The sequence below is a fragment of the Melospiza georgiana genome, chromosome 2 (assembly GCF_028018845.1).
Source record: "Melospiza georgiana isolate bMelGeo1 chromosome 2, bMelGeo1.pri, whole genome shotgun sequence".
NCBI lineage: Eukaryota > Metazoa > Chordata > Aves > Passeriformes > Passerellidae > Melospiza > Melospiza georgiana.
Window position 1 is genome coordinate 31,026,294 of NC_080431.1, and position 13,724 is coordinate 31,040,017.

The 13,724-nt window shown below is 37.4% G+C and overlaps 1 protein-coding gene across 1 annotated transcript in view; it reads right to left on the reverse strand.

Annotated features, from left to right (window-relative positions):
- The window catches only part of PCCA (propionyl-CoA carboxylase subunit alpha), a 270,748-nt gene that overhangs the window by 163,610 nt on the left and 93,414 nt on the right, over positions 1–13,724 (reverse strand). Inside the window, exons 10-12 of the mRNA XM_058044919.1 lie at positions 13,096–13,198; positions 8,108–8,202; positions 2,419–2,569 (exon numbers count right to left, since the gene is read on the reverse strand). Of these exons, the coding sequence (XP_057900902.1) occupies positions 2,419–2,569; positions 8,108–8,202; positions 13,096–13,198 (349 nt within the window). The remainder of the gene's footprint in view (positions 1–2,418; positions 2,570–8,107; positions 8,203–13,095; positions 13,199–13,724) is intronic.

A 13,724-nucleotide genomic window follows, 5' to 3' on the forward strand; every position in this document is an offset into this window, starting at 1 on the left:
TATTTACACTTCTTTTGTGTAACTATACAACAGAAAAGGTATATTCCCAAAGAGTCTCCAAAAAACCAGCAAAATAACAATACAACTCTGATTACTGCAAAATAATTTACCAGAAAGACTGAAAGGCATCCAAAAGATACACCAGAGGGAGGGAGGGGAGATATCAACATGCAGTGCAAAATACTGGACACAGTTTAGTTAGCAAGTATATTCTGCAGTCTGTATCTAAACTAAAAATGCGACAGTGATCTGATCAGAGACTGCTGAAACATTAAAACAGACACAAAATGCATAATTTAGTAGAAATGTTCTGATGATGGTGACAGGTAACTGCGTCTAATGCACGCTGACAAATATCTTAGGAGGCTCATTTATGGATCAGATACCCATCATTTTGGAAAGCTCTTCCAGCTGTGGAGTGTTCACTTCTTGTTCAGCAAGAACAAGGCAAGTGAATCTGTTAGACACTGATCACAGTTAGGAGATGCAAAAGGGAAAAAAAGGACTGAAGCAATACAGGAACATCTGGAGACTATCCTGGTCCTGAAGTTAAAGCTGGACAAACTCCAGTAGAGTTTCCAGGTTTGGCTCTTAACAGTAGGGAACAACTACATTACATTAGTTGCATAACTGTTAGCTGAACAGAAGTAAATCTTGAGACTTGGGAGAAACAAGAGATCAATTGGGTAAGACTGGGGAAAAATCAGAGACAATTACTACTCCAGACTCAAGCTAAAATGCTAATCAGAGACAATAGAAAGACAAGATAGAAGTAGTAGAGAATATCTAAACAAGTTCTCTAAGATTAGTAAATTGCTTTAAGAGTTGGAAAGAATGAGTTTGCCATTACAGGGGATTGTCAAACTGCTTAGGCTATATTTCAAAAGGAGTACAAAGTCCTTAAACACAGGATTGTGAAAGCTTTCTTCCTGTCCATGTGGAGACCTTAGAAATTTGGGACTATAAACACATACCAGTGAGTATTGCAGGATGAAGACACTGCAAAACAGCAAAGAATGTCTTAAAAACAGCCCACGAAAAGGAGCCCAAGGAGATTCCATCACTAATTCCATTTAGGAACTCATGTTCAATAATACTACAGCAAGGAAATGGTTTTGAAGTTCTAGTGGCTTACGTAGAAAACCATAAATTAATTTTCTTCTATGTAAAAAAGAATGTGGAGTCACTGAAGAATCACTGGCTCAAAAACTACAAGATGGGGGAAAGTGTAAAGAATATGACCCAAGTGAGAAAATTATTCATAATATTTTAATGAACTATACATTGCCATTAACCACCACTCCCTCTCACTGAATCTATGTGGACCTGATAGTGCCTAGCAAAGGCATGTGAAGTGACTGTCATGGCTAATTTCAAAACCACTGCTGTCCTGCAAGGCAAGAAAAAATTTACCAGCAGTCTTCCCCTGGCAAAGAAGATCCTAACACTCCCCAAACACTCTTTAATTTCTTCACCCAAAGCATAAACTTACCTAATCATAAATTTACCCAGTTGTTACATAAGGTCATGCAAAGATGTCAGAGGATCTCATGTATGTTCTATCACGTACAAGCAGCACACAGGACATAATCCTAATGAAATGTAGCTAAGACAGAATGGGAAGCTTATCAAACTGGTGCTTGATTCCACATTTCAGTCTTTCTGGTGTTATTTAACAAAGCGAGAAAAGGAGGACAAAGGCAACAGAATGGACTCGCTTACAAGTTGAACACTCTTCTGGTCTTCAAGAATGATATCCAGACTTCAAGTTATATACTTGCTTCTTAGCTTATGACCAGAAATCCATCAAGAAGTCAAAAAAGTGGTAGAGGGGTTCATCTCTTCACTTGCAGTGCACATTAGAACTGACTACATGAATTGTCACAAAAATCCTTCACCTTGTCAGGATGCTTTTCACACAGTTGCATTCAAGTCACAATTTCAATCATACGCAGATTGCTTAGTGCTTTATTGCTCATATACACATATTGTTTCAATCACACTCCTAGAGAAACTCAGCAAGTGATCACCAAAGTATAAAAAATAAGAAACTTCAGGGACCAGTAGGCTTCAGGAAAACCTCAGAGAACAGTGGCTCGCCACTTACTGTGAATTCACAGCGGCACTTAGCAGTGACCTTTTGCAAGGTCTTTAGGTCAAGTGTAACAAAGAGAAAAAGCTCTGAACGTTTACTTGAGTGCTGTGCAAGGGCTCACTGCTGCAAAGTCTTGCATAGGCAGGCTTATGTGAGTAGATCTTTTCAGTAAGTAGATCTTTTAAGTTCAGTGGGAAGTGCTCACGTGCATCAAGATAGTTATGTTTAAATCTTTGCAGGAACAGACCTTTAAATATGGGAGAAGGTTATGGTCTGTTTATTTAAATAACACTTTTCTGAATCTGAAGAGTTGTTTTTCTTACCTGAAGTCTAGTATTCATTTCCAAGAAGTAGAAATTCTTACTGGAGTCTACAAGGAATTCTACTGTTCCAGCAGAGGAATACTTTACTGCTTTGGCAAGAGCTACTGCTTGTTCTCCCATTGCTTTTCGAGTTTCAGGGTCTAGAAAAGTGCTGCAATAGAGAAACAATGACTTTTTTTAGTTAAAAAACCATAATTATTCTATCATTTGCTTTTCTGTTTAAACTACGGTCAAAAGAGGACAGCACCATTATTAAAGTTATGAAAACATGTCAAGACTGTCAAATGTATGTCTTTACACTTATATTGTCCCTAAATGGATACACTGCATGCTTCACAATTACTGCTAGCGTACAGGAAATTCAGGATTAATAACCACATTCTCTAAAATATAAAATAACACAACACTCTTTAAACAGTGAGAGCTAAAATAATGCAAATTAAATGAAAAAAGGACATACAAAGCAATGCAATCTTAGAAGACATACTTATTATCCACATTAATTGCAATACATTCTTTTCCACAAATCTTGGACACACTCAAGGGCACCCAAAGAGCAGCTCGGCTACCACCTTGGGAGCCACTGTGAACACTGCCCAAATGCCAAGGGCCCTCATTCTAGGAGAACATTCCACAACTTGCACTGGGCCAGTGAACCAAAAGACACTGAAGTCTTTCTGGAGGCAACACATTTTGCTTGTTAATCTCTTCTGTACCATAAATTCAGATTTAGATTAACCTATGCAGATTAGATAGACAGATGGATAGATAGATAGACAGACAGAGAGACAGATATGTATTTCTGTGGTATTCCACCAAAGCCTTGAAACCAGTTGCCCCTCAACCTGATACATTGATTTTTCAATGAAAGAACATGTCGCTATTCATCTTACATAAGCTTGTAAACACACTTCTTATTTATATTTCTGTTTCAACTCACATTAGGCACATAACTCAGCTGTCATTTTTAAAGTACTTTTGCAAGGGAATAGACAGTCACTTCTACCTTGCCTCTAAGTTACTCTGTAAAACAAAACCACCAAGTGTTACATATTTCTTGGGATGGCTTGAACAGTGGGCCCTTTTTCTGCAAAGGAACAATCAGGGGCCCTCACACCCATCTAAAGTGGCCTCAAGCCCAGTGAAGGTCCATCTGGAGCCCCAGACTGCTCTCAGACAGAAGCCAGCACTGGGCCAGGACTTATCTTCCAGCACTTACTGTGGTGCCTTTCACTGAACCCACAGAAGAGCTAGAGACTTCTGCCACAACAAATCATATTTGACATGACACAAGAAGTGAGCAAATATCTAGGCAAAGTAGGAGACAGTGGAATAATTTTTTTTACTGGAAAAATGCTACTTCACATCTCTGTCCTTCCAGTGCCCACACAGGCAGATTCTGATGGACCATAAGGCAGGCATTTTCAGATTTTAGGAAAAAATTTCTTTCTTGGCAAACAATGAGACCAACATGAAAAGGAAGTCAAGTCTCATTCAAGAAAGCTGAATGAGATCCTACATAAGATGAAAGGGAAGATCAGAAGACACAAAAACTGTGTCATAAGAAGAGGCACCGGTAAATGGAAAATAGTTTTATAATACTTCTTATTTTGATACAGTAAGAGGATAATACATTACATGAAATCAACATTCTATAATAGAATTCAGTAATTTCTGCAGGGCTTTGATCATGAAAGATCAATGAGTGGCTTATGAAGAACAAAACATTCTCGATATCAGCTTCATAGTCTATTTCTAGAATAACCATTATTACTTCTCATATAGATGTAAGAGTAGCTCCCCTTCATTACAGTGGTGTCTTCCCTGTACTTTTTAAATGTAGGTCTGAGATCTCACTGCTCACCTCCTGCTGCAGGTAGAGAATGGAACACAGGTGCCACATTGCTAAACTTGATCTCTGCCATACAGTTAAGCTTTACACTCTGAAATGACTGGAGCATCCCTACCATTGGCTTGGTTAATTAACCAAAGTTTTCATATTCCCCTCTACTGCTTTATCTTTAAAACACATTGGTTTTCCCCTTTGTAAAAATGCACTTTTGATAACCAAGGAAACTCTTCTCCAGCCTAATTATGCATCACTTGAAAACACAGCATTTTAAACCTGACTTCAAATCTTTTTCTCACACATACACCTGCTTTTCTTTAGACCAAACAGCTGCTATGGCAGCACAAAGGTTACCACAAAAAATTAAAAAGTATTCACAAAATAAAAGCATCAAAAAGAAAAAATAAATCAGACATGACACTTTATTCATAAGACCTTCATCAAGTTATTGCAAAGTTAATAAAAGGGAATACAATTGATTTGTCACTTTGTCTCTATAGCCAGGGAAATGACCGGCACAGGCAAGATGTTATCTCTCCATTTCTATTTCATCAGATAAGGTTTCCCAAAATATCCTATCACCTTCACTGACAGGCAAAGTTGAGATTTTGAAAAACACAGTTACACCATCCATGGAAATTGACTGCTCAGTTTGGACAAAAAAATAAGTGATCAATAACACCCTTCATCTGAAGATTCCACCACACTGCCATGGTGAACCTCTATTTTCTAAATGTCAAGGTCAGCTTCCCTGCTTCAAGGATACTGCTTGTTTAAAAAAATTACTTATCTACACAAAACATTACCCTTTGAGATGTTCACTATGTACTACCAGACCATGAGCATAAATAGGCTAAAGGATTTGAGTACACAGTTCTGCCCCCACATCTAAATGGTGCCCACCTATGAATCACACATACAGTCACAAACAGAACAGGTTCACATTCCTCTTAACCCAAAATACTTCAAGGATTTCTAGACAGTGAGAAGAAATGTAGAGTCTGACACATATATATGCATAACAACTCTAAGGAGAACTTGTAGATAGAGTCTAATTCAATAATGCACCTTTCTGCTAAGTTCCTGCCTATATACATTCATTCAAATGAACAGATTACCTTTCGTTTCACACAAGTAGTGAGACAAATTTGCAGTGCTTTAAGAAGCTTTTAACAGGTTCAGAAATTGTTAAATAGGACACATGCTCAGCAAATAAAGTTTTAGAGCACTCCTCAGAGTTACTACTCCAATTATTGAGTAGGATTTCACTTAATACTCTTGTGCATTTAATTTTGATTAATCCCAAAGGATCCATGGGTTTTCTGATAAACCCATAGGCCTTGTCTTTCCACATGGGAAACAATCTCTTATTAATCACTCCAGCAGACAGGAAAATACAGCCACACCTTTGTATTTTTTCTTGCCAAAGTACAGTGTCTCATGGCAACTGTCTGTGAAAAAGAACAGGGAAGAATTTGGACAGTTGAAGAACAAAAACCTCAACTAAGAAACAACACTAGGACTATTAAATGCCACTCATGTCACTCATCTCTTTAAGTGTCAGCCTCTGTGAAATAAGACAACATCATTTCCAAAAACGTGTGAAAGTAGAAGCAGATAAAGTTATGGTACATCACTGGAAGCTTTGTGCACCACTAACTTTGCCAAGCACAAACTAAAAAACTGGAGATGGTTGGATGTACCTTATTTTCTGTGGTTCCCAAAACAGAGGGAACAACAACTCATGTGAAACTCACCATGTGAAAATGGTACAAGCAAAGTTTTTGTCTCCTATTTGAATGTGGTGGATTGACCACCATGAACACCAAGGGTCCCTTGAATATTGTAACATCAGTGTGTGAACTAAATGGGTTTCTCTCCTGAAAAGGGGGGGTTTTGTTTGTTTGTTTGTTTTAAACATAAGGCTAAACTTCCCTAGGAGAACCAGAGATACAAACACAAAATGATCCCTTATGGATAAGTTCAGCAGCTGCAGACTTAGATTTAAAAAAATCATGGGTTACTCCCAAAGCCAAAAGGCACTCAGTCTCCTAACTTAGACACTTAGGAAAATGCTATCATAATAGAGTACATCAAAAAAGGCATGAGAGAAGGCCAATGTTAAAAGCCCTAAATTGTCCAAAAGACAAAAAAAAGAAATTTTGCCCCTAACATCCCTATCTCCCAGGCCTCGTGAAAGAAAATAAAAAGGTTTGACCTATCTCAGTGTCCTTAATAGCAGCTGCCATTTAAAACAGGAGAAAGGAGGACAGTCTATTTCCTACATCCAGCCATACCAGAAGAGGTGCGTCCGGGAGGCCTTAAGTTATCAAACTGAAACAGCATTCACAGGAAGGGTTAACTTGACATTTTAGGGTCTCTCTGGTGTCTCACAGAAGTTAGTGCTCTGCTTATCTGCAAGTCTTGTAACCCTTTGAAAATTAATGGACTCTGCAGCCAAGTGCAAGTGGCTACGAGGCAGGTAACACTTCCAAATCTGTCAGCAGAAGTCTGGCAGAGTCTAAAACATTCAACAAAAAAAGGAAGAAAAGTTTTCATGCCGAATTTTGGAAGTTATTAACTTGCCCACACTCTTGTAGGGTCATAAGAGGGGATGAGACAACTTACTGGCAACTCCAACAGAGAAGCCCAAGAAAGTTAAAAGGTTGGCATTTCTGAAGAAAGAAAACACTGGCTGGCGAGAGAAAGATGCATCACACCACTTTAATTGATCACAGGCATGGAGAAGGAGCAGGAGGAATAGCAGGCCTTGCCTTACATATACTCATTTAAGTGCTTGGGTACACATACATGTGCATTATTTCAGGACCTGAAGTATTCACTTTCCACAACAACACAGTGAGATCGTTAGACATAAGCAGCATAAGGTTCCAAGAAATCCACAAGCACTAGCAGGAAGCATTTGTAAGTGGATTTGTATCTTCATATTTGAACTTTGTTCTTTTATTTAAAATATAGGCCAAACAGTGGCAGTCCTGCAATTATGACTCAACATTAACTAATAAGGAGCCTCTAAAGAAATGTCATTTGGATGATGTGCTTTTACTCACATCCCAAACTTGCATCACATAGTTCTGTGTTATAAAAAAATATGGCAAACCCATTCCAACTGCTGAACATATTACACTGGTAATTCCCACAAGCAGTGGTATACCTGTGTCTGCCTTTCTGAAATCAGAATTTCTTGCCGCCCTTTTTATACACTTATTCCCTGATGACTGCTATGCAACAGAAAACACAGCAAGGCCATTTCTTGCCTAGCAGCAAGGAATTTCAGCTTCACATTAAACCAGTAAGATTAAAACAATTTTGCACTTTTGAGTTACTAGACACCTACATCTCTAGTTCACTACCACGAACGGTACTAAAAGTGATGCAGAGTATTTTGTACTTCATATTCCAATTAAAATGGAAATGTACACTATTATGTGGCCTCTACACAATTACTCTAACAGTCAAATACCTGTATCTGTGGTAAAATTCATACTTATTTCATATTTTACTTGACAAAGTATACACAAAACCATACCACCTACAGTGGATTGGTAAGATCCAAATCCATTTTATACATGATCATTTTAAAAATTAACTACACAACACTAGTTTTCTTACAGAAAGACACTGTAAAGCAAAACCAAAATACCCTCAAGAACAACACCAAAATTGCAGTATGGTCAAATGACTGTAACAAACATTTATTTTCTTTGTGCTTTTTAATAGAATAAAAATTTCCTGCATTTGTACAATAAATAGAACCAGCAGGCTTTCAAAAGTGCTTTCAGTTACTATGAAGCCACATCAAGAATCCAGTATACACACCTTGGTGCCTCCTCCACAACCTTCTGGTTTCTCCTTTGAATGGAGCATTCTCTTTCATTCAACCACAAGGCATTGCCATGTTTATCTGCCAAAACCTGAAACAATAACACACTGCTATTAACAAACAGATGTAAGCATATGGTCTTTGGGCATAATACTGTTCTGCAATATTTAGGGTTTGGGGTTTTTTCCCAATCTAAAAATAAAGCTTGTGGGGGAAAAGCTCATGTAGGAAATTAATTATATGTGGAATACTAATTGAACATTCCTTCAAATTTTGAGAAGGACTATTCTAAAGCCTCTATGTAGAATCTGTACATAGCAAAACACCCTCTCACTTCAAAATTTTATTTCTGAATATTAGGGATCTTCTTACAAAAGGCTGAAATAAGATTAAAACTACATTTTCAAGCATTTTAAATTGCACTGCATTACAAAATTACACAACAGCAAAATATTGCATTGACAAAAAAACCTCAAAGGTTGCCAAATTTTGCTCCTGAATTACACTCAAAAGCTTTCATAAAAAATGTCTAATGGAGCTTTCTTAGTAGGTAAACCACAATGCTCTGTCTTTAATGAAGAGAAAAAAATTCAGAAACTTTGCTATCCTTCATTAAGGAGAACAAAATTTGCACCTCCCTTAGTACTTCCAAAGGAAATAAAAGCAGTAGTTTCAAGACATTTTTTAAAAAAAATCAGTAACTACAGTTCTTGGCTGCAGCTTCAGTTCATGGAAGAGGTAAAAAAATCAAGTCTCTAGATCCAACTACATAAATTACATGCTAGAAAAAAGCATAGCAGAACTCTTAATTGATTCTGCAAACTAGAGGGGAAAGTAAAAAAAGGAACTCTGTCCCTTTATGAAACTGATGGTATGATGCAGCCATTTCCAATAACAAATACTAGATTTGAAGATTCAAGTAGACTTCTTCCCATCTTATGATGATAACTCTACACTTATTCTTAGAACAATTTCTTTTAATACAGACCACACCTGCTCCCTTTCTTCCTTATAAAATTTTTCTTCTAACCCATTTTTTTTTCCATCTATCTTCCTGCTCTGATCTGCAGGAACCCATGCCAATATTCATGCTTCATTCTTTAATAGCTCAGTCCTACGCTGAAAACTGACAAGATAAAACAAGGAGACAATCTTCCTCAAACTGTGTGAACTCAACCATATCTACTCACATTTGTGACAACGAATCTGTATTATTTATTATTCCTTTTAGCACCACAGAGCAAGTATGGCACAAGGCAAGATGAATTCCTGCATCTATGACACCAATGGCTGCTAAGGTGTGAAAAATCTGAGTAGTTGTGACTGAAAACGAGGCAGTGAACTCATGAAGACAACTTAGGTGCACGGAGCAGCATCAGATCCAGGGTGCTCTGTGCCCTGTAAGATCAGATGTTTTCCCTCCTCAAAAATTCTGTTGTGCTCTCACAAATTTATGGAGCTCTCTAGTGGAAAAAGGAGTCTAGAAGACTGAGTGTTTTAGGATTTTCTAAACTACAGCACTTGCCAGAGCCCTCTTTCCTGTCCAGAGGGAGGTTTAGCAGCAGCAGTAGCACCAGGATGCTCCAGCCAACTGCTAGATTCCCTAGCTAGGGACTCAACACAAAGAACAGCGGGAAAAGGGAAAAGGGGTGCTTCCTACCTAAGTGCTCACCCATCCAATCCAGATGAGTGGAGCTCTACAAACTCATGGGGCCCCACAAGAAATCGTTTGGAAGGTACAAAGATTTTTGGACTAATTTTTTGTGGGGGTTATTTTAGTATTAAAGCAGTACCTTTAGAGCACAGCATGGTACTTGATGGAAAAATCACTGTCCTGTAAGCAGAATGATTCCTTGTGAGCACTTCTGCTTCACTGTTAGAAAGCCTACAACTTTCCACAGAATTCTGTCTCATTAAAACAAACAAAAAATATTGGAAAATTACAATAAAAACTGGTCACTGTGCTTCTCTCCTCTCTCTCTGTATTTTTCAGAAGAGGATAATATATTTTTTCAATCCAAGCAGTAATTTTTCTTCCACTTCAGGACTTCTCTCATATCCTACTAAATTTCATCAACTGGATCTTAAAAGAAATGTTTTTCTATTGTTAGTTAATAGGAAAAAAAAGACATGCATGAACATTTACTATGAGAAAGTAATTACAAATAGAATAAGCCAACAACATCTAGCATTAGGCTTTTATTTTTATTCTGTGTCCACTGTTTCCAGTAAAAGAAACTAGCCATAAAACAATTGTATTTCAGAAGACATTTGCAGCATTCCAAAACCATAATCGCTGAGATGTTGTGAGATCCAGTACACATCTCACTAAAAATGCATGTCCCAGCTACAGCTTTTGTTTCTATTATCTAAACATTCATAACAGAAAATGTCCATTTTGCAGGATTGGATGATTAGGACATCAGTATATGCTATGTACATCTGCATGCATTTGTAATAATAAAATTAATTAAATATTATGTAGTGGAATCCCTCCTACATGATTCAGCTAAATTCTGTTTCCAGTTGTAGGACTGTTGTCTGGCTAAGTAGTAGACATTCCATGTACTCTTACTTTAAGCTTTTTATCAGATACTTCAGGAGAACAAGACTTCAAATCAGTTCAAGCATAAAGTGTATTTGGACTCTATTTTCCTGTTAATTGTTTTAGTCTTTTCTCATGTTTTACAAAGTGATTGTTTTATAGCTAGACACAGGAAACTTCTTATTTAACAATTTTAAGTACCAGTGCTTTGGAGAAATATAAGAAAGCTAAAAAAAGTTCTATTTAAAAGTCACTGCTAAATTAATAAATATTTGGCATCTGGTCTCAAATTGTTTGTATATTCAGCAGTTTGAAAATGAACCAAGGTCAACGTCCTAAAGCTGATTAGAACATGAAGTTAAAATGATATGCTATGATATTGTTAGAAGGTACCATCAAAGTGCTTGTATAAGGAAAACAACATTCACTGTATACCCATTATAAATAAAACTATAAATTATTAATAGCAAAGCCATTTTATTGAACTTATTTATCTGTTCCTAAATACAGCACTACTTAATATTTTGGGTTAACCCTTTTTTAAACCCAAAGGAATCAAGACAATGTAAATACTGCCCCAAACTCATAGAAGTATGGAGGAACCAATCTCATCTAACTTTTCTCATTGAAGAATCAGCAGGCACCTGCTGAATCTCCCAAATCTGCAAGGACTGAAAGAGATCTCTAAGGTGCACTGATCCGCACAGACAAAAAAAAAGACATATGTAGCCAAAAATTATTAGCCATGGCAAGAGAATACAGAAAGATGCTCTAGCAATCTGACCTCTTTGAACCCTAAATCAATGCTGAAACTGAGTTCACTCTGTACCTTTCCATGATTTTTTCAATAGAGAATAAGGTTCCATTTTTACACCGTTTCTTCATTTTGCTGTTAGACTGTTTACAGACCATTTCTTCATTTCACTCTTCCTTCTTCCCTTCTCCCTTCTACTCCTCTCTGCTGAGACCATACCAGGAGCACAACATCCAGCTCTGGAGCCCTCAGTACAGGAAAGACATGGGCCTGTTGGGACAGGTCCAGAGTAGAGCCACAAAAATTATCAGAGGGACTGAACACCTCTGCTGTAAGGAAGGGCTGAGAGATTTGGGGTAGATCAGCCTGGAAAAAAAGAAGGCTCTGGGAAGATCTAACTGCAGCTTTCCAGTACTTAGATGAGGCTGATAAAGATGGAGACAGGGCCTATAGTGACAGGAAAAGGGGTAATGGCTTTAAACTCCAAAACAATATATTTAGACTAGATATAAGGGAGAAATCTTTCATTATGGGAGTGGTAAAACAGCAGAACAGTTTACCCAGAGAGGTGGCAGATGGCCCATCCCCAGAAGCATTCAAGATCAGGTTGAACAGGACTCTGGGCAGCCTGATCTAGTTGAGGATGTCCGTGCTCATTGCAGAGGGTTGGACTGGATGGCTTTTCAAGGTCCCTTCCCACCCAAACTACAATTCTGTGATCTGCAAGTTAGCCCCATAGGAAGTGTGAAGCTGTGGGCATACATCTGGCAGAGTGAAAAATGTTTAATATTTCTCTCTTAGAAATCATTCCACACTATAAGTTTACTGTTGTTGTTTCACTCAGTTATTGAGCTCTCACTACTAAAAAAAAAAAAAAAAAAAACAACCACCATGTGCCACAACACAGAAAGGGTTTAGATTTCACACAAAAGTAAATGAAATTTCTGTGTAAAAAATAAAATTTCTGTTGAGGAAATTAATATGCTCCATAGAGATTTCTTGTCAGGAAATACCTCAAGGCTATTGACAAACACAATCCAGCTACCTACATAAGATCAAACATCACAAATTTTGAAATCATAATTTTGTGAACAAGTGCCTAAAAGAAACAACTTTTGTTCTGCATCAGCAGACTTAACTCTAAATCCAATAAATGACAGAAATGAAAATAATGCAGAAGTTAAAGAGAATACACCTGATTTTGAATCAGAAATTGCCCAAAATGGGACACAAATCCTCCTCCTGAGTTGCCAAGTAGAATTAGATACTTCAGAACAAAATTCCAAAATACTGACAAAACCACCTAGACCTGGCAACAAATCGTTAAGCATCATTAGGCAGTTCTTGAACTCCTACATCCTCTGCTGCACTCAAGCACTCCAACAGGATCCCGAGTTCAAACCTCCAGCCTTAGGACAGATGCCTATGACATTTTTTTCTCCCCCAAACTGAGCACAGTTCACAGTCTTCCTGCTAAAGAAAGGCTAGGGAATAAAAACAGGAAGGCTGTATTGTACATGATAGCCATGTAGTTTGAGCAATGACCCAAGACGCCGGAAAACACAAGACTCTAGGCCTTTTTTAGTGGAGTGTTTGAAACATTTTGAACTTTGATTTATTTATGAGTTCAAATCTCATTAAATAAATACACAATAATTACTAGTAGCAATAATAATAGTACAAACCTGGATTTCTATGTGACGAGGGTTATCAATGAACTTTTCTATCAGTAAGCGATCATCACCAAAACTTGAAGCAGCTTCTTGAGACGAAAACCTAAAACCTTCCCTTAAATAATGAAAAGAAAAAGAATAATCTGTATTTAACAAGTCCTGAAGCATACAAGAACACTTACTGATTTCAGTAAACAATCAATCTTCACTAATCAACACACATCCAAAAACTAAGTCATATCATTTGCAATTGATTCTGTAATCAATCCTTTTTTTCACTTTTTTTGCCAAGTCAAAAAAAACCCCAACCAACCACAAATAGAACCAAAACGTTCTCAAAGCACAAAAAATTTCAGTGTTTAAAAAGCCTGAACATTTACTACAACTATGTATTCATTTTCTTCCACAAAACCAATAAAGTAATTGAATTGTAAGACCCTGTGATTACCAAGTACTTGCTATACAGAAATAAACGTGAAGTTCATCATTACTTCCAGCACACAGCCCTCTTAACATTCAAGAACAGCAGAAGTTGGTTAATTCTGCATTAAAGAACTGCAAATACAATATTTCAGACATTGCAGATTCCAGCACAGAACACAACCTAAAGATGCAATATTTGACCTCAAAGAACACACCAG